We start from the raw sequence: 22,114 nt of genomic DNA, 5'->3' as shown, positions 1-22,114 counted from the left end.
AATGTATGAAAGATCAAGGGCAAAGACTTTTTATCTTTTGGGAGGCTCCTCCTTTCACTCCCTCCACCTTGCAGCATATAGGAAGTCAGCATACAGAACTCAGTATGAGGAACAGTTGAAAGTAGCAAACTTAGTAAATTAGCCACTGGTTAGAGAGTGGGCAAGTTGGGCTGCAAGGCCACAGTAACAGTGCCAAACACTCTTAGCTAAGGAGGACTCAGAAAGGATAGCCACTACCATGCCTCATTTCATGCCTCACTAGGCTATCCGGCTAAAGGCTGGGTTCTCCAATCAGCACCCCATTACTGTAAAAACATTAAGACAATCTGTCCCTCTTTACACAGGTTACAATGACGTTGTGCGGTTTGTTTGTTCCAGCCACAGACCATTCCAGCCATTCTCTTTCCCTCACTGCCCAGCAGGCAGGAAGCATCAGCATAATGCCCAAGAGGGAGCCCAGAGTCCTGGGCTCCCTGACCAGACTCCTAATGGCAGAATCTTTATTTCACCCCTGCCCGGCTCATTTAAAAAGCCTTTTTGTTGTTGTTTTGGAAAGTTGCAATAACGTAAGACTAAAGTAAGTTAAAATTCATAAGATCCTTAGAAATGTGCCTACCACATCACAAGTTTTATACCAGCAGGTGTTAAAATAAATTAATTTTAAAAACCCTTCTGTTTCTTCAAGGATCTAAATTTGAAAAGCCACATAAATCCACAATAGCTCAGCAGGGTTTACATAGGACTGTCTGAATTCTAAACCTCTTCCTCCTCAAGGCAGAAATACTTTAGCTTGAAACCTAAAGGTTACTAAATATCCTGATGATGTTCACTCTGGAAAGGAAGTAAGGGGCCTGGGGGAGGGAGAGCAGTTCCTGCACAGTTCTGCTTTCCAGGAAGACAACTGCCTGTAACCTTCATCACACGAACAGGTAAGGCTTGGGATCCTCCTTTTCCTACAGAAGGGGAGGGTGATGAAGTCATAGGATAAGTTTCACAACATTTTAAGACATGCACTTGGACCGCTAAAACCACAGAGGGAGGGCCTTCCAACAAGCAATGTGTCTACTTGGTGCTGAAGATTAAGGTTTACAGGGGATTAGAGGACCCATTCACACCCAGGTAAAGCACCATCCACTGTACACCAGGGGACTCACTTCAGATTTAAAATTGGCAGCAGCCTGATTTTAACACCTAGGGAAAACTTCTGGAGCATTTTCAGACAGCTAGACCTGAAAAAGAAAATGCTGTTTGGATATAAAAAGTCAATCTGCCCACACAGCTCCTTCTCCTGTCCATCTTCAGTCTCCCAATCACCAGCACACAATCAGGTACCTTAACAAGCAAAGCGAGTGTAAATCACCTCCCCACTCAATGGATCTCTGCCCGGACGCCCACTCATTCAGCCACCCATATGGATGGTACCTACTGTGTGTCAAGCACGGCTGAAGGTACTGAGGAAGAGGAGGACCGAACACACATAAACCAAAGTGAGAAAAGAGGGGGGCTGCACCCCTTTTTGAAACTAGTAAGTGGTTTCTTTAGCTCTGCGGCTTGATGTTCATGCTCTGGCCAGTGTGACAAATTCCTCCAATTACTGAGGGGAGCTGCTGCGGGTCAGAGCAAGGGTAGCTTCAAGACGCTCGAGGAAAGACAACCAAAACAGCCCGCCTGCCAGGTCACCGCGGACTAGGGTGTACACCTGGGGGCAACCCACGCAGGTTCTGCCACTGGATCAATTAAAAAGGTCATTTAAGACAATGAGGTATTCAAGACCAAGAAGTGCTGTAAAGCCCTGGCCTTCCCTGCATGGCCAACCCCGTCCGGACAAAGGTCAGGTCACCCACAGCCGGCCGTTCACCTGCCGGAGGAGGGGGCTGTGCCAGACACGCTTCGTGGGCGGCGACCACGCAGAGGACTACGCGGGAGGAGGTAGGTGCTCACCTCCGGCTCCAGGGGTGGGGAAGGTAAAGTGAAAGTCTGTGCAGGAAACCAGCACAAAGACTCCTTTCACCGTCCCAAGCCCCAGCACCCCGGCCCGGCCCGCAAAACTCCGACGCCCACTGACTGCTCCCCGCCGGCCCGGCCCAGGCCCGCCTCATAAAGACTGACCCTCCCCAAACCCCGCACCCCCGGGCCCGGCCCGCCCCCCAGTCTCATGCCCCCCGGACCCGCTCCCCGAGCCCCGCCGGGCTCCCTCCGTTCGACCCGACTCCCGCGGTGACTTCCACAGGTCCCGAGTGGGCGTTATGTGGCCAGGGCGACGGCCGGGGCGCCCGGGAGCCTGCCCGCCAGGGAGCAGGACGCGGCGCTCACCTGTCCCGCCCGCAGCGCCAGCTGCACCGCAGCCTCGAAGCTCTCCTCCCAGGGGCCCGCGGAGGGCGCCGCCCCGGCCTCGCCGCTCGGCTTCATCGCGGCCTCTCCGGTCCCCGCCACGTCCAGCCTCCTCGCCGGGCCCCACCGGCGCTCGCAGCCCCGAATAGGCTCTGCACGCCCTGCTCTTCCACCCGCCGCCCTCCGCCTCGGCCCCCGCCCGCCCCTCAGCTGTGTCCGCGGGAAGCGCGAGGACCCGGCCGACAGCGGGGTTACCGCGCCGCGCGTCCCGCGCCCCGCCCCGCCCGCCCCGGCCCCGCCTCCAGCCCCGCCCCGCCCCGTCTCTAGACACGCCCCCCACATAGCCCCGCCCCTACCCGCGAGGAGTGGAGCCTCCGCTCCTGCCGCACATCCCCCTACCCAGGCCCCGCCCCTTTCCGCCGGGCGTCTGCGCTCCGCCCCGCCCCCGTCCCGCTCAAGGTCCAATCAGGTCCTCCCGTAGGAGAGGCCCTCTCCACGCTTCGCTCCTCCTCCTGGCCCGTCCCCGAGCCCCGCCCGCCCCGTGCAGAGTGCGGCTCCGCGCTTCACCCTCGACCCGCCCCTCACGTCCGGCTCCCTCCCTGCCCAGCCCGATCCTCAACCCCCGCCCCGATTCCTCCCCCGGCCCGTCCTGCGGACTCTGCCCGCCCCCCGGGCCACGCGGAGGGCCGAGCCCCGCCCCGCCGGCTCGCGGCCCCGCCCCGCGCCCCGCCCCGCGCCCCGCCCCGCGCCCAACCCCCCCCCGCCCCGCCCCACCGGCTCGCGGCCCCGCCCCGCGCCCCGCCCCGCGCCCCGCCCCGCGCCCCGCCCCGCGCCCCGCCCCGCGCCCCGCCCCGCGCCCCGCCCCGCGCCCCGCCCCGCGCCCCGCCCCGCGCCCCGCCCCGCCCGGCCCGGTCGCCGGGAGAGCGGCCCGGGGCTGCTGTGGAGCCCGGCTGGAGCGGGCGTGGGCGATCTTCGAGCTAGCACAGGTGCTGGAGACCCGCTCGCCCCGTCTCGCGGCCCGCGCTTGCGAGCGGAGGGACGGCCAGGCCTTCCAGGGGTTGCCTTCAGCTCCTAGAGGGCCGCTGGCCTCCCGGGGGTCAGCCGGCTGGGTCGACTGCGCGCTGGTCCTGGCCGCGGGGACCCCAGAGTCCTTGCTCCCTCGTGTTTGGATGCAGAGAAGCGGCTCTCACTTAGGCCGAACACGAGACGCCACGACGGCAGCCCTAGGCTTTAGACACTGCTCGCAAAACCGACGTGAAGCCCGCACGGGGACGGCCTCTCAGGAATGAGGAATGACCTTTTCGACCTCACATTCTTTAACGCCACTGAACATGGACACCGCCAAACAAATGCAAGGCATTTCCGGACGGGGTGACTCGGTGGTTTCCAGGAGTTTAAGTTTCCAAACTGCAAGGCCTGTGCCTTTATGCTGATCCACTAAAATTATTATGCAGCGCCACTCCGCAGAGCCCAGGAAAACAGTGGGAGTTTGTACAACGACCTTGATAGCTAAAGACGGAATTAACTGTTTTAAGCTTTTGCCTGTGAGCACTTTGATTTGAAACACCTCGTAGAAGAACGTTACGTGTATGGTGTAAGAGACAAATAAGAATAAACAAGGAATTAGGAAGTCCCTGGGGCTTTGTATGGACTCTAGCCTGACCCGGTGTAATGGCAGGACAGGACACTGAGCAGGTTATCGATGATCCGAGCAGACGGAATAAAGGTGGCTTTTCAGACTCTATTTGGGATTTACCAGGTACATGGCAGGCAGGTGTGGCTCTTCAGTGTTCTCTCCTGGCCATTTCTTTTCTGCTCATTTTCCCCTCTTTTTCTATGCTTCTCTGCTTTACTGGTGTCCCCGTGATGCCTCCCTTAAAAGCCCAGCCTTAGCCCAGGTGTACCCACTTAGGCATGCCCCCACCCTACTCCAGGTGTCTGCCATCAGGCATGCATTCAGGACCACACGGTTCCATCATCAGTGCTAATGGCAGGAGGGCAGAAAAGCCTGATACCATTTATTTACCCTACACCCGGTCTCCAGCTACTGCTCTGATAACTCAGAATGGTTCATTTTTTTTTTTTTTTTTTTTAAGATTTAGTTATACAAGAACCGAGGTACAGGTCAGATGTGTGGGAGGGTGAGGATTCACCAGAGACAGAGCATGGAACAGAACAGGCAGACTGACTGAAATACACTGCTGAGGGGAACAGCAGGGCAAGGCAAGAGAGGTCTGTCCCGCCATGTGGGTATCTCTGTGGCCAGTGGGGATCAAACTGGCACTGCCAAGACTGGACAGCTTCACAGCCCTCAACCGCCTGAGCCACCAGGGAGGCCCAGTTCATATTATTTATCATTTTCAAAATGAGGAGCTGAAGTTCTGACATACTTAAGACTGTTCTGACTTAATTCTGCTTCATTTTAAAATTAAATGCATTCACTTTTTGATCTGTCCAGGTTTTCACAAAGATCACTGCCAACACCAAGTAAAATTACGAAGTGATGAAATTTATCTTGGACCCCGTCTGAGCTCCTGTAGGGTAAAGAAAATATCAGGCTTTTCTGCCCTTCCGCCATCAGGATAGATGATGGATCCTTGTCCTGAATGCATGCCTGATGGTGGGCACCTGGAATAGGGTGTGGGCATAGGTAGATGGGATTCAGCTGAGCTAAGACTGTGCTTTTAAGGGCGGCGTCACGGGGGGACGCTAGCAGCCCCAGCCAGCAGCAGCAGAACCTGAAGGAGAAGCCGAAGCAGAAGCAGAGAACGCCAGAGAGCCCAGATAGAGTGAGGACTTGCTGGGGGCTGGGAGGCCTGCCAGCCTCCCAGCCCCCCAGCCAGCACCCCTGCCTGCCATATGCCTGGTGAACCCCAAATAAAAAACCTGCAAAACTACTGAGGACTCTGACTCCTCCTTTACCCGGTCTGCATGGGATCAGAAAACCTGCACTGTATCCAGTCCTGCCCTTACAGCTCCCCTTGCTGAACCCCTGTTCCCCCTACTCCCTGACCTAGATCAGTCTGAGAACTCAGTTATATATTTAGAGAAAATTTATGGACCTCAGCCTATCTAAACATCTGGAGAAAAAGACTCCATAACATCCTTGCCTAACTTCCAAATATCTATGGCAGAAATATGTGAAGTTTAGAGCCACCAAGATTTTCCTAAGTTCAAATATTTGCCTCAAACTGTAGATCTGAGCTTACAATAGGGGAGGGGGAAAAGGAGGGAGAGGAATAGAGATGGGGAGGGAAAAGCACAAGGAACCCTGATGACGGTTCACAGGTGGTGTGGTGGTGGGAGAGTTACAGGGACTGCACCTGAGGGAAGAAATCAACTACTGTACAAAAATGAACAATGATGTAAGAAAATTAAAAAGTTAATTAAGAAACAAAATAAAGGAGGATAAAAACCAATATTTGCCTCTTTTCTTCCTTGTGTGGATTTGAGTCACATACAAATAATCTCTTTTGCTCCACTTCTGCTGTAAAGTGTATTTTGTAAGCATACATGGTTTAAGATACAAGTACTTGACAATTTGTGTGTTTGCTACTAATATTGAAGACTTGCTCACCAGTGTAGCCTCAAATGATGAGTGTATTGCTTGGCACCTAATAGGTGGGTAATACATATCTGTTAATCCTTGAATGCTGAGATTAATATTTTCTAATGGGGTCTCCGAATTTATCATAGTTTAATGATAATTCTTTGAGGAAACATAAACTAGTTCTTCACCACCATGCTTTGTTTGCCAGTCTCCACGTTTCCTCTTTCAGAGACCCTGGGAAGTGACATTACCTTTTGTAAGCCCCTAGAGCACCATCCTCTGCCTTGACAAACTGTTTGCTAAGTGCCTTCCCTATCCTCACCTCAGGGTGCAGCTTCTGTGTGCACTCTCATCACGAGGAGGCAAGGATGAGGTGGTGGTGGCAGTGAGGGAGCGAAAAGGCAGGCAGGATAGACGTTTATGCCTTAATCTGGGAGTCCCTCCCCTCATATCCTTCTGGAACAAAGCAAAGTGTAAATAAACAAAATGTCAAACCAAGGTTTTTTTTTTTCTTCTACCCACTTCCTTAGGTTATTTTGAAATCTGCTCTTTTCTCCAGAGCCAGTTTGGACATCTGATGGGCGTTTGTATTTGTGTCATCTCATCTAACTCCCTAAAAGTGGACTCAGGATAATGTCTGACCATTTTTAGCATCAGGTGTGAAAAGCTGAAGCTATGAGTTGAACTGTATTTCCCCCAATATACATATATTGCATTCCAAACCCTCAAAATGTGACTATGTTTGGATCTAGGGCCTTTAAAGAGAACGACTAAGTTAGGGCCTCCCTGGTGGCACAAGGGCTTAAGCACAGCACTATGAAGCTATCCACAGCCTCTGCAGCACGAGTTTGATTCCCAGCCAGGGAGCTACCCACATGGCACAGCAGACCTCTCCTGTCTCGCCCCACTGTTCCACTCTGCAGTGTATTTCAGTCAGTCTGCCTGTTTTGTTCCCTACTTTGTCTCTGGTGAATCCTCTCACCACCACCCCCAACACCTCTGGCCTGTACCCCAGTTCTTGTATGCATAAATGAATATATCTTAAAAAAAAGATGATTAAGTTAAAATGGGGTGATTAGGGTGGCTGTAATCCAATATAACTGGTGTCCTTATAAGAAGAGGGAATTTGTAAACCAAGGAGGAAGACTCAGGAGAAACCAGACTTATAGACACCTTGATCTTGTACTTCAAGCCTCCAGAACTGTGAGAAAATAGTTTCCTGTAGTCTAAGCCTCCAAGTCTGTGGTACTTCGTCTTGGCAACTCTAGCACTCTAATACAGTTGGGCACCACAGAGGTTTGTTGGCCTCACCTTTCACCTCACACTTAGTCTTCTAAGGAGTTCCTCTCAGCCAGGAGGCCTTGTAAAGTCCAGTGGGGAACAGGCTCTCCAGGACAGAACACAAGAGTGAGCCTTCTGCCCAACTCGGGTCAGGCTGCCCAGGGTCACTTATAGAATCATTGAAGCCAGTTAGCACCACAGCTTCTCCCTAAGTCAGACAGGTGATTCTCAGCAAATGCTCTGTATTTAAATATTACCCAACACTGTGTCCTGCAGCAGACAAATCTAGGCATCCTTGCAAGCTCTGTTTCACTACTCCTGAGAACTCAGAAGGTGTGCTGGATTTCAGGTTTGCAAAGCTTTTCTAGCACTTCTTTTTATTTCCTTCTTCCTTTCTTCTTTCGTATTTTTCACTGAAGTATCATTGACATACAGCATTACATTAGTTTCAGGTATGCAACGCAGTGGCATTTGTATACATTTTGAAAGATTTGTCATGAATGTAATAAATTCTCCTAAAATTTCATTATTTCCTAAAAATCATGTCTATTTTTCTTAGCATTCAAACTTGAAATACAATATTATTGACTTTAGTTCCCATGATATACATTACACCTCTACAACTTATTTATTTTAAGACTGAAAGTTTGTGCCTCTTGACCTTCATCATTCATTTTGCCTTTTTCTAGCCCTCCTTTCTGAGTTTTTTACTTCCCAAATATAAATGAAATCATACAAAGTTTGCTTTCTCTGATTTGTTTCACTTAACATAATACACTCAAGGTCCATCCATGTTACAAATGGAAAGATTTCCTTCATTTTTATGACAAGCAGCATTTCATTGTGCATATATACCACATTTTCCTTATCCAATTATCTGTGGATGGACACTTAGGTAATTTTCATGTCTTGGCTATTATAAATAATGGCACAGAGGAACATGGGAGTGGGGATATCTTTTTGAATTAGTGTTTTCATTTTCTTCAGATAAATACTCAGATGTGGAATTCTGGATCACATGATAGTTTGAGTACTCATTTTTTGAGGAATTTCCATAGTTTTGACAGGTGTGCTTAATGTTGAGAGAGGAGAGAAACAGGTGATGGACAGAGGGAGGGTGGTGTTGGCAAAGACTCACCAATCCTTCTAGACACTCTAATTGGGAGCTGCAGTCTCTTTATGGATGAGACCCTTTGACTGATTATATTGTGATGCCAAGAGCCCTCCTCCCCAGGCATTATTAAGTCCCACAGTACAGGGGACTTTCTTTTCCTGTCAGTTGCCCCATGTCCTTTATGGAAATGATTGAGGCAGAGAGTTTTGCTCACCACTCAGCAGAGATGGTTCACAGTTTCATTACCTTCTAATAACATAAAAATCAAATGTATTTAAGAATGATTACCTTGTGAACCCTGGGAGCGGGGAAGGGGATAGGACTCTTTTAAGAGACATTATTTATCAGGGAAATAGCATTGTCCTTTCTCAGAGTGATTCTGAGAGTCCTTTCTCTCATTGTCCTTTCTCAGAGTGATTCTGGCCAGATGTACAAGATGTGTCATGAATGTAATAAATTTTCCTAAAATTTCAGTGTATTTGGCTGGACCTGGGTTACTTCTCTTTGGTATGTTCATACCTGCGGAGTGCAATTAGTGACATCAATGGTGAAAGGAGGACGAGAGGGGTGGATGAGGGAAATTTGTACTTGATATTTCATAGTTACTACTATCCAAAGCTAGATAGTATCTGTCAACCTTGGAAGAAAACATTCAAGAAGGCTAATCTCTTTCTGGGCACTAAGCACATCCTTGATTCTCATCCAGCCTTCTCCCATTGCTGACACCATTCCAGGCTTTGTCATTGAGCCCTCTGATACCCATGTCCCTCTTAGATGTGACCTCTAAACCCCCTAGTCCTGGTATGCACACACACACACTCACTCAAATGCTTTGCAGAAAGTTCTTCCTCTCTCTTCTTTTTTGTTATTACTCTGTCCCTTTCCCTTGTCCCTTCCTCTTAACTTCAGTGCTTCATGGTGTTTATTGATTTCACTGTTTTTTAAGAGTTTTATGATATCAAATTGTCTGCTATGTAAATATCCAGTATTTGTTTCTATTGTTCACATTTGATTTACAACACATAATTATCTCAAACTACCTTCCTTTGTTGAAAATGACTGCATATCATCTTTTCTTATAGATGAACAGTAATCTATAGTGTGGCTAGACCACATTTGCTTGATTCAATTGTCCATCGAGGACCATTTAGGCTACCTCCATTTACTAGCTATCGTATACAATGCTGCTATGTTTTGGAACATATGGATATTTGTATTGATGGTGTCATAATCTTTGGACAGATGTCCAAGAGTGGGATTGATGGGTCATATGGCTTTTCCATTTTTGGTTTTTTAAAAATAAATGCAGATTGAATTTATTTGGAATTTATATGGAATTTATTTGTATTTATATGGAAATTTATTTGCATTTATATGGAAACATATGGCTTCACCAGTTTACATTCCCACCAATCATGTAATAGGGTTCCTTTTTTTCTGCATTCTCTTTAACACTTGTTGTTGGAAGGCTTTTTAAAATGTGCCGTTCTCATGAGTATAAGATGAAACCTCATTGTGGTTTTAACCTGCATATATCTTATTTGAAATGACAATGAATATTTTTTAATATGTTATTGGCCTTCTTGGAGATCCTCTTTGGTGAATTATCTGGTTCTTATCGTCTGTCCATTTATTAATTGGGTTGTCTGGTTTTCTATTTCTATTGCTGAATTGTATGAGTTTTTAAAATATATTGTAGATATGAATCCCTTGTCAGTTATGTATTTTATGAAATTTTCTCCACTCGAAGATAGGCTGTCTTTTTAAGCATATATTTTCTTCTACTGTATAAAAGATTTTAAACTTGAGGTAATCCCAATTTGTTTATCTTTACCTTTTGTTCTCTTGCCATAGGGGCCAAGTCATCAAAAATATCTTTATCATTGATATCATGGATGTATTATGAATATATTTTATTGTTGCAAGTCTGATATCTAAGTCTTTAGTCCATTTGGAGTTTACTTTTGTATATGGGGTTAGCAAGACATCCATCTTCATTCTTTATGTATGGCTTTCCAATTTTCCCAGCACCATAGCTACTTTATCAGATTATGTACTGGTTTGTACATAGATTTATTTCTGGAGTTTTAATTCTAGTCCACTGATTAATGCATCTATATTTCTATCAATACCATATTGTTTTTAGTAATGTTGCTTTACAGTCAAGTTTGAAATTGGTAACCTGAAACCTCCATTTCTCTCCTTTTTTCCTCAGGTTGCTTTTGCAATTTGAGGCCTTTTGTTGTTCTATATAAACTTCAATATTTTTGTGCAATTTCATTGAAAAATATTGCTTGGATTTTGATGGGAATTGTGTTAAATTTATATATCATTTTAGGCAGGGCTGCCATTTAGATTATATTAATTATGTCCATCCATGAGCATGGGATATCCTTTCATTTCCTTATGTTGCTATCTAAGTCCTTTTATAACATCTTGTAATGCTCCTTGTATAGATCACAAGGTATTTAATTTTTTTTTCGTTTGTTTCTTGTTCATTGTTTGTATATAAACATGCTATAGACATTTGTATGTTGATTTTTGTTTTCAACTTTTACAAACTGTTTATTTTCCATTAACCTTATTTCTACTTTCTGTTCAAGTCTCTGGAAGAACAGCTTAAGACCACTCAGAGGTTGTTCCCACCCACTCAGTGGCTTGAGCAGTGGTTGCTGCAGACCAGTCTTCAGTGGCAGGCTGGGCGCTCCAGTCTTCAGTAGGGAACTGCTAGATAGGTACAGAGGGCACCTGCACGCCTTCAGACCAGTCTGCCACCTTAGCCTGAGTACCAGTAAACTCAGGAGCTGGAGCCGTCCATTTGCCCTGAAATTCCTCCTTGGTCACAGCCTTTTCAGCAGCAGCCTCATCTTCCTTTTCAATCTCTTCAGGATCTCTGTAGAAGTAGAGATCAGGCATGACTTTCCAAGGGTGTTCACGGGAAATGGTGCCATGCATGTGCAGAACTTCCCAGGCCAGCATCCACCACTTGAGACCCACTGAGTGAGCTCCCTTATTGTTGCAGGGGATGGCAATTTCTACATAGCGCAGAGGGGAGTCTGTGTTACACAGAGCAATGGTAGGCAGGTTAATGTAGGATGCCTCTGTGAGAGGCTGGTGGTCAGCCCTGGGATCAGTAAACACCAAAAGTCTTGGCTCCTGGAAAGCTGCCTGGATCTGGTTAGTGAAGGTTCCAGGAGTGAAGCGGCCAGCAATAGGAGTGGCTCCAGTGGCAGCAGCAAACTTCAGCACAGCTCGCTGGCCAGTGTTCCTGGACGATATGACACTGACATCAGCTGGATTTTCAATGGCAACAATGGCATGAGCCAGGTTCTCTTCAAATTTATGATATAGATGCCATCACTTTTCCTTTTGTAGATGTACTGTTCCATCTGGAAGTCAAGGTTGGTGCCACCTAAGTAGGTTCCTGCTGCAAGGAATTTGAGGACATCCTCCTCCTTCATTTGCAGGACATCAAGGGCTCCGGACATTGTGAAAATTTCCCCTTTAAGTTACAACAGGAACCCAGAACAATGCCGTATGGACCCCTCTCTGGTCAGAGCGGAAAGTGTATGTTGATTTTTTTAACCTGCCACTTTGCTATATTCATCTACTATTTCTAATAACTTTTCGCTTATTTTGCTTAACTTCTCAAAGAGCCAACTCTTAGTTTCATTTTTTTGTTGTTGTTGTTTGGTCTTTTTGATTCATTTCATTTATTTCCATTCTTATTTTTATTATCTCATACCTTCCACTAATTCATGTCTTCATTCCTCTTTTTAAAGTTGCTTTAGGTGTGATATTAGTCTGTTTACTTGGGATTTTCCTTACTTCTTAATGTAGACCTATATTGGGCCTATAATTATCTTCCCTCTCAAAAGATCACTTTTGCTGTACTTCTTAGACACTGGTAATGTGTGTCATCATTTTTGTTCATCTCAAGGTATTTTGGGAATTTCTGCTTTGATTTTTCTCTCTTTTATCCTATATCTAGTAAGCAGCATGTTGTTTGGTCTCCATGTATTCATAGTTCTTCCTAATTAGTTGGTTTATAACTTTATGGAAGAGAGAATACCAGGTATAATTTTGATCTTTGTATTTTTATTGACAATTGACTTTTGTCCTAACATGATTAAAAAGAAGCATTCCATGTGCACTTGAAAAAAATCTGTGTATTCAATGGTTTGGGGGTGGAATATTCTGCAGCTCTCTGTTAGATGTATTTGGTCTAACACCTCATTTAAGGGCTATTGTTTATTTATTATTTGTTTTGCTATTTTGTACATTGTTATAAGCAGGGTACTAAAGTCTTCTGGTACTACTGTGTTATTGTTAATACCTCTCTTTAGTGCTATACTCTTCATTTGGCGCACATATATTCATGAGTGTTAATTCTTCTTGTTGTATTAAATCCTTACTGATAATATAGTGCCCATCTCTCTATCTTATTAACTTTCTTAATTGGAAGTCTATTTTATCAGATATAAGTATAGCTGTTTCTGATTTTGTTGTTGCTATTTGCTTTTATAACCATCTTTTGGCCTTTAACTCTAAGTATGTTTGTTTTTATTGGTAAGGTGAGTTTCTTTTAAGTAGCAGAAGATTAGACTTTGTTTTGAAATCCATTTGATCACTCTACTTCTTTTGACTGGTGAATTCAGGGCATTTATATCAAAGATTATTATCTAGGGCCTCCCCGGTGGCGCAGCGGTTGAGCGCTGGGTTGAGAAGCTGCCCGCAGCCTCTGCAGTGCCTGTTCGATCCCCGGCTGCTCCCCGGCCACCAGAGGAGGGTCCCACATGGCGTGCAGACCTCTCCTGCCGCCCGCTGTTTTATGTCTTTTTTTTTTTTTTAGTTCCATAAGCATTGTTACAACTGTTACATTGAACTACTCAGTCATGTTAGGAGGATCTACTGGATTGAGACGCCTCTCAGTGTTTTGTTTTGTTTTTTCCTCGAGCATTTATGGTATGTCCTACTGTCTCCTCATTTCTAAATTTTATACACTGTAATAAGGATAGATTTTCAGACTTTTGTCTTTGCACTTATTGAAGTAATAAGAGAACTGGTAGTGGTGAGGAATAGTAGGTTAAAAGAAAACCAGGGCTCTAGGGCACCAAGGGTGCTTCCTCATCAGGAGGAATTCAAGACCACAGTTGGCAGCCATAGAGGCTCCTGGGAGGGGGTGGGGGTGGGGGAGGCTGAGGCACTTCATTTCCCCTGAATTCCCCCACCATGCTGCCCCAGGGCACGCAGGCCCTGATTCAGGGCTTCAGGGAGGAACTTGGGGCCTAACAGGAAAGCTCCAGTGCTATGGCTATGTAGGGTAAGTGAAAAATTATCAGGCTTTTCCAGCCTCCCACCATTAGCATTGATGATGGATCCCTGTGGTCCTACATGCATACCTGATGGTGGACACTTGGAGTAGGTTGTGGGCATGCATAGGTGGGCACACCTGGGCTGAGACTGGGCTTATAAAGGTGGCATCACGGGGACACTAGCAGAAAGAGCAACCAAAGAAGAGAGAAGAGAGCAACAGAACAAGAGCAGAACCAGCAGAGCAGCAAAGGAGAAGAAGAAGCAGACACCACAAGAGTGAAGACTCCCCCCCCACTCCCCCAGCCTCCCCTGCCTTGTAAAAAGCACAATAAAAGCCTGAAAAGCCACTGAGGCTTCCAAGACTCTCCTTTACCTGTCTACCTGGATCATAGAGATCCTGCTCTGCGCTGTCGTAACACTACAGGCTACTTCCAGCTGCAGGCAGTAGAGACACCCATGGATTTGGTGCCTGGACTATGGAGCGGACCAATGAGGTGTGAGCTAATAGCTGATTGGAAAATGGTCCAATCAGATTTGTGGGTGGGGGGACCCTGAAAGAGGATATAAGACAGGGCAGGCGCCAGCTTAGGAGGCACATGTGCTCTCACGGATGATGTTCCTGGCCTCTGAAAAAAGAAGAGACTGTTTCTGGCCTCCAAAGAAGCAGCTAGAAGCTGACCTCCAAAGAAGAGAAGCCAAAGAACTTTTCAGAGGCTGGGGCTGCTGCCCTCTGTCCCTGCCTCCCACATTGCCTGAACGGAGTACTAAATGCCCTGGGCCTGGTGTCTCAAAGAGCTGTTTGTTATTGGTGTGGGTCAACAAGTCACAAAAAACTGTTAACATGGTTGTAGGGTAAAGAAAATGTCAGGCTTTTCTGCCCTCCCGCCATCAGGATAGATGATGGATCCTTGTCCTGAAAGCATGCCTGATGGCGGGCACCTGGAATAGGGTGTGGGCATAGGTAGATGGGATTCAGCTAAGACTGTGCTTTTAAGGGCGGCGTCACGGGGACGCCAGCAGCAGCAGTAGAAGCCGAAGCAGAAGCCGAAAGAGAAGCTGAGAAGCAGCAGAACGAACTCCAGAGAGCTCAGATAAAGTGAAGACTTGCTGGGGGCTGGGAGGCCTGCCAGCCTCCCAGCCCCCTACCCAGCACCCCTGCCTGCCATATGCCTGGTGAACCCCAATAAAAAAACCTGCAAAACTACTGAGGACTCTGACTCCTCCTTTACCCGGTCTGCATGGGATCAGAAAACCTGCACTGTGTCCTGTCCTGCCTTTACAATGTTGTTTCTAACTTCACCTCCTAGTGACTGGTGGTACTCAGCCCTACTAGCTAGTGCTACCCAGCCCTGTTGATGGATAACTGGCACTTTGTGTCCAAGTCACTTTTGAGAGTTGTTGACATGGTGTACCTGATATTCCAGCACTGCCTCCCAGTGCTGCTGTGTCTGTTGCTGTCTGGTCCAGTTTCCAGTGGTGTCCATCCCAACCTGCATACTGTTGCTGTGGCTGCTGTGGCATCATTTAGTGACCCTGCCTGTGCACAACTCCAGCTGGGGTGAGTGGCACACTGCTTGCCAGCATGCCTCAAGCTCCAGGTCCTCATAGACAGAACAGCACCTTCTTGAATTGAATGTTTAGAACCTCTGGACACTATGGGCAGTATTTGGGGTGAGACAGCCCACCACCTGTGGCCTTAGAAACTTTGTTTCCCCTGCTTGTCAAATAAACCCTATTGTGGTGGTTCCCTCAACATGAGTGGTGTTGCAATTGTGTTCTTGGACACCCAAACTCCTGCTAGAGCCCTGTTATAGTGCCCCGGGACTCTGTTTCACTTTTATCCCTTCACACTTGCACTTTGCTTTTCTGTCATCATATCAGGATACCAACTCCTGAGAGGCCCCTGACAGCCGCTTTACTATCCTCGTGGTGTTAACCTCAAAGTCATTTGTATTTCTCAAAAAGTCAGTCTTCCGATTTGAAATATTTCACTTCACCTCAACCTTTCCTGTATTTCTAGATTTTGCACATTTTTAAAAGAATGGCAGACCACATGCCTAGATTACAGCTGTTGTTTTTTATATTAAAAGAGCAGGTTGATTAAAAAAGGGATAGGACAGTAAAAGACACTTGCATAGACACAAGCGGGCAGGAAGAGGTGTCCCAAAAGGGACAAGTTTGCTAAGAAAGGCCCGCATGTTTGCAGGCAGGCAGCCCTGAGGAGAGCGGCCTCCGCTGAGGGAAGTCAGTGGAGAGAAGTCCCGGCATGGGACAGGTCATCGGCAGGCAGGAAGCTGCTGCCCTACAGAGAGAGAGAGAGAGAGAGAGAGAGTTGGTGAAAAGAAGCACCTGCATATTCACAGGTGGGCTAGATTACAGTTCTTGACCACCTGACAACCATGTGTTTTGCTGCCCATCCCCTCTTCTAGTCCCTCCCCAAGCCTACCGTCAATGGCCAGTCTTTTGATCACCTCTGCAATTCATCTCCACTGTTCCACTCCCTGTGTGAACAGCCTGTTCTTTCTGTATTCCTATTCCTGCTACTTTAACTCTCCTGAAAACCTTCAGTAGTGGAGAATTGGAAGAACATGGTCAAACCAACCTGGGTTCTAATTCCAGGGATAGTACTGGTAGGACCTCAGGTGAGTTCCTTTACCTAATTTACTCTTTATTTGCTCATCTGTGAAGTGGACCTCTCTCCAAATTCATAGGGTGGTTTTAAGCAGTAAATGAAATAATGCATTAAAGACCTGGCACATAGTAGGGACTCATTAAATGTTGGCTACTTCTTTCCATTTCCTTGACTTGAGTGCTGTTCAGTCTTATCCCTCCTCCCCCCTTCACTGACCTTTCCAAACCTTCTATGTGCACGGTTCAAATTCTCTGCTCCCACATTTGGTCTTTTATTTCACTAGAAGATGACTTGCCCCGCCTCTACTATCGTTATATGCAAAACTGTAATTATTTTTCTCCTGTTTTGAAGGAAGAGACTGACCTCAACTCTAAAATGATTTTTTCCTTTTTGTGCTCCTGATGTCCCCCGTGTTCTATCTCTGGACCTCACTTCAAAATTATTTCCTTTCTCTAATATATTTACTTCTTACCCTAGCTCCTCTGACTATTCCCTCCTTCTTGCTCTACCAATAAACATACTGTTGTCTCCCTTTTCTTAAGCATCTCTTGTTGATCTTACACCTCTTCTAGTTCAACACCTTTCACATTTTGTCTGAATCTCCTTGAAAGAGTATCCTATTTTTACTATCCACCTGGTCATCTTCAGCCTCCTGCAACGTGGCTTCCTTCCAACATGCTGCTTAAGCCATGTTCACAAATGTTACCAGTGCCCTTCTGAAGGCTGCACACAAGAGATACTTAAATATTTTTTCTACATGAGTTCTCAGTAGCATTTCTCTCTGAGGGTTGCTTCTCCTTGGAATTCTCTTTTGTTTGTTTCTAGGACTTCAGTCTCAGGTGCTATAATTTTTGCACTTATCTGACTCCTTTGTCTACCTTACTATCCACTGACATCAATAAGCATGTGAATGGATGCTTGAAGTATAGGGCCAACTATTAGGAACTGTGGAGCATTGTCTGGGAGAGCTTCACAGTGGAGGTGAGGGGGAGGTAAGCATGCAAAAAATAGAAAAGGAGAGAACTGTTTTCTCAGGCAGAGAAAACATACCTAAAACAATGCCAGGAAAGGAGGCAGAAGTAGAGTCAATTGTACAAATAAAATTCTGAACAACTCAAGTTGCCAAGGAATCAGTTTCCTCTATTGCAATATTCTCAACCAAGGTGATTCTGCCCCCCAGGGAGATTCATGATGTCTGACAATATTTTTGCCTTTTCACAATGTGGGGAGTGCTACTAACCTCTAGTAAACCAGGGATATTGCTAAACACCCCCACAATGCACAGGACCCCTCCCCCCAACAAAGAATAATCGGCCCAAAATGTTACTAATGCTGAGGCTGAGATATCACATTATATTTTCACTCTAGTCTGAGGAGTCTAGCTTCAGACCAAAATTCTACATGTGATTCCTCATACTTACCCATAGGCAATTGCAAAGCTTACCTGGCAGACCTCATGGTGGATAGGGTCTCCCTCTTCAAGTTAGACTTGGTATAAAACCAGTGCACTGTAGTTTTCTGGAGGGAATTACAGTCAGACTCAGAAACCATCCCAGTCATTCTCTTAGGCAGCTCCACAGGCTTGGTCTACCCAGCTCCACTCCCAGGGCTCCTTTAGTGAGGGAGGTGCCTCAGGAGAGGCCTTTCTGGGCCACTGCCAAGACCACCTTTTCTGGTCTCCTTGCAGATACTTTTCTCCACTATGACTCAGTATTCTGTAAATTTCCACTCCTGGAGCTCAACTCTTGCCAACTCCAGCTCTAGTTACATTATGTAATTATTAGGTTTTCTTTGTTTTTAAATCTAGTAGGTACTTACAGATTTTAGAATTGAATGAATGAAAGAGTGAATGTTTTAGCTTCTAGAAGAAAAACCCAAGAGAAGTAATTCACAGCAGATCATAGACTAAAGCTTCAAGGACTTTTGGAGATTGTTTGCTAATGAAAAGTTTAATGAGGGTATATAAATTCCTCTATTAAGGTGTAAAATAGTGACTGTCCATGTGAAGTAGTTACTAGAAGTTGTAGGATCAACACACTGGCTTTATGATTCCCAGATAGTTAGTGCCAAGTAGGTTATAAGGCAGTTGTAGTCTGGCTGGGCGGGTTACCATGGAGTATCTTGTTCAGTCCTTGGCATGTTCTAAAAAGTTATTGACTTAAATATGTAATTAAAGGAATTTCAATGTGCAACCACTCAAACAGTGCATAAAAAACTTTATAAGGGCATGTACTGACTGAATTGCTTTTCTCCTTGGCCACCTGTCTCCCATTTTCCCTCCCCTGAGGCAATTGTACTGTTCACATACAATTTGTTAGCAGGTTACTGATACATGGGACTATGTCCAAAGAAACAACTGGGTGAATTAAGAATACTTATCTTGGAAACGAAAGACATCTCAATGTGGTAGAAAATGAAGTGATGTAATGAATTCTCAGAAAGAGAGCCTAGAACAGAGATGGATTTGCTATGGCTCTAATGGAATGGAACCTTCTAGGCCTCTTCCAAGCCTTCATTTAATTTCATGTTCATAACTGTTATTGTTTCTTGAAAGCAAGCACCCTGCCTTGAATGTTTACCTCTGCTAACTCTGGATCTACCCTTGAACTAGAATTAATCTACATAAATCTTTGGGACAAAACTAGGACTAACAGTATAAGATCTCAGTGAGGAGAACATTGTTCCAGATCTTGAAACTCTCCCAGCCAGTGTTATTAAAAATTGGAATGGGCTGCAGAATTTCTACAAGTATGTCGTTGGAAGCTATAAGTAGAGGTGGGTGATCGCCTACAGAGGTGATGCAGGGAACAAAGTTACAGGGCACTGAGAGATTGTTCTTCAGCTGTACATTTAGCAGGTAACCCATGTCCAGGCACATGTTTGTTTATTAACATTAACTCTATGTTGCAATATATTAAGAAAAATACATATTAAAACATATTTAATATTTCAGAGTGGCCTTTCTCAGCATATTCAAACCAATAGGAAGCCATTGACTTTAATTTGCAATATCCCCTAATCAATTACTCCTAATTTCCTATTTCTCTAGCCATGCTCCTAGATCCTGATTCTTTGTTCAAAAACATCTAGAAGCATTGCTGTTGTATTTTTTTCTGTAAGCACTGCAGTGTGGTGAGAAGGAGCAATACTCCCCATCCAACCCTACCCCAGCTCCACCATCCTGGCAATGGTCACTGCTGCCATGTCAGTCAAGTAAAATGGCCACTTGATCCTTTGAGACCAGATAGTAGAGCTGGAAGTTTGCCAGAGTGATGCTGATAAGAACAATAGGCAAGCCGGTACCTGTCTCACCGCCAGCTTCCCAGTATCCTCCTCCTAGCACTCCCACTGATAGATCTTAACAGGGAGCCAATGGTGAAGTGGAAACACATACGTGCAGCCTTAGCCTGGGTGTCAAACTAAAGAGCAGGAGAGAGTGGCACTTAGATGGGAGATAATAGCTTAATAACCAGTCTAGTCTCACCTGCAGCAGGGGAGTCCAGACTGTTTATGGGGTGTGTGGGGTGGCCACAGTTTCTCACAATATGACCCAGATTGTCCCCTCTTTCCATCTTCCCACCCTGTGAATCCTTCTCCTTTCAAGTAGAACTGATGGATGCGCTCTGCCCCCCGCTCCCCCATACCCCACTTTCCCTGCCCAGGTAACCAGGTAACTAGGAAACACCAAGAGCGCCTCTTATTTATTGGTTGACTTGTCTGTTGCCCTACTAAAATTCTTAAGCTGCTTGATGGAAAAGGATGTTTGCATTATTGTATCTCCAAAGCCAGTACTACAGTTGACACATAGTAGGACATTCATCGAGTGAGAGAATATGTCTTAAGTGTTTGCCCAATTATGGCACTGATAATCTAATTGTAAGAAATCATATAAAACATTAAAATACAAATTGAGAGTTTAGAGGAAGGGAAGCAGACTGGGCTTAACTTTTTGTTATTGTTCTAGTCTATAGAAAACTCTTAGCTAACATAACTCTTTTAGTAATAAAATCCATTGGGATAGTTCTCAGCACACTTTACTGTCCATCTCTGCATAAGATGATAACACACATGGATAAATACTGGTGGTCTAGATAGGAGGTATTTTTATATATTTGAAAATTTTTTTACATTTTATCTGGGAAAGATGGTTTTTCTTTGTGGAAAATGTTAGAAACAGCAAAATAGTTTCAAATTTCCTCCCAGGAAAGCACATCTGTCCAACAGCAGGATGCTGCTCTCTTCTGAAGCAAGGCAGTTCCATTCATATCTTTTTCTGGAGTGGGGAAGAATTCAGATGACATCTTTGGGTTTATGATTGGCCAGGTGAGTCTTTGGAGGCTAAAATAATGCCTGTTTACCTGCATTCAAGACCACAGGGTTCCATCATCAATCCTAATGGTGGGAGGGCAGAAAAGCCTGATACTTTACTTACCCTACAGTTACCAATGTTACAAGTTTAAAAAAAAAAAATGCATTTCTAACCAGTTTCTAGATGCTGCTGCTACTCCTCAATCTAGAAACCACACTCTGAGAAACCCTGGTATACTACGCTTCTCTAATGTACCTGTGAACCACCTGGGAATCTAGTTATAAAGCAAATGAGGACACTTAAAATGCATAACAAAATGCCTGCCACAAAGTTGGTGCCAATTAAAGATCAGATTCCTCCCAAAAAATAAAAAAATAAAAAAAATAAAATAATGCCTGTTTAATAATAATTTGAAAGGTACTTTAACCAAGAGGCACAGATGCATTACAAAGAATGAGGCTGGTACTCTTTTCTTTTGTTTTTTTTTTTTTATTTTTGTGTCATGTCTCAGAAGTGGGCATCAACATGTTTTCAATTAATTTCAGATACATCATAAAACGATCATCACAATAATTTAGTTAATATCTACCACTGTACATTGTTACAAAATTTTTTTCCTTGTGATGTAAACTTTTAAGATCTATTTTCTTAGCAACTTTCAAATATACAGTATTATTAACTATAGTCCCCATGCTCTAGCCCTAGGACTTATTTATTGTATAACTACAAGGTTGTAGATTTTGATTCCCTTCATGCACTTTGCCACCCTCTCTGCACACATTCCCATAGTTCTAGCAATCACCAGTCTGTTTTCTGTATCTATGAGCTTTGGTTGGCTTGTTTTTGTTTTGTTGTTATAGATTCCACATATAAGTGAGATCACATGGTATTTGTTTCTCTGATCTATTTCACTTAGCATAAGCAAGATCCATCTACGTTGTCACAAATGGTAGGACCCTTTTTCTTTCTCATTGATAAATGATTTTCCATTGAATTTATATACTACTTCTTATTTATCCATTTTCGTCAGTGGACACTTAGGTTGTGTCCATATCTTGGCTACTATGAAAAATGCTGCAATGAACATGGGGATGCAGCTCTCTTTCCAAATTACTGTTTTCATTTTCTTTATTTTCATTTTGTCCACTTCCCAGAAGTGGAAGTCTTGGATCATATGGTAGTTTTTTATTTTCCTGGAATTTCTGTAATGTTTGCCATAGTGGCTGCACCAGTTTACATTCCCACCAAGAGTGCACAAGTGTGCCCTTTTTCTCTAAGTCCTTGCCAACATTTATTTTCTTTTCTAATAGTAACCAATCTGACAACTGTGAGGTGACATCTCATTATGGTTTTAATTTGCATTTTCTTGATAATTAGTGATGTTGATCACATTTTCACATACCTGTTGGCCATCTGTATGTTTTCTTTGGAAAATTACCCGTTCAGATCCTCTGCTCATTTTATAGTGGGGTTGTTTGGGGTTTTTTGCTACTGAGCTGTAGAAGTTCTTTACAGCATCTGTACATTTGCCCCTTATAAGATGTATGATTTGCAAATGTTTTCTCCTATTTTGCAGGTTGT

At 45.0% G+C, this 22,114-nt stretch overlaps 1 protein-coding gene and 1 pseudogene across 2 annotated transcripts in view; both read right to left on the bottom strand.

Annotated features, from left to right (window-relative positions):
• Positions 1-2,457, bottom strand: part of IMPA2 (inositol monophosphatase 2) — a 46,533-nt gene extending 44,076 nt beyond the window's left edge. For both annotated transcript variants that reach the window (XR_008551396.1, XM_037508859.2), the window contains exon 1: positions 2,314-2,457. Coding sequence is in view for 1 of the 2 variants with exons in the window: in XM_037508859.2 (XP_037364756.1) it covers positions 2,314-2,409 (96 nt within the window). In the remaining variant the exon portion in view is untranslated. The remainder of the gene's footprint in view (positions 1-2,313) is intronic.
• Positions 2,458-10,849: 8,392 nt separating this feature from the next.
• LOC119243828 (40S ribosomal protein SA-like) lies at positions 10,850-11,772 on the bottom strand (annotated as a pseudogene).
• Positions 11,773-22,114: the final 10,342 nt, after the last annotated feature.

Source organism: Talpa occidentalis, unplaced genomic scaffold, assembly GCF_014898055.3.
Source record: "Talpa occidentalis isolate TD23 unplaced genomic scaffold, MPIMG_talOcc4v2.1 talOcc4.13, whole genome shotgun sequence".
In the NCBI taxonomy this organism is placed as follows: domain Eukaryota; kingdom Metazoa; phylum Chordata; class Mammalia; order Eulipotyphla; family Talpidae; genus Talpa; species Talpa occidentalis.
The sequence above is the reverse complement of the archived record's forward strand: the minus strand, read 5'-3'. Positions and strand labels throughout refer to the sequence as shown.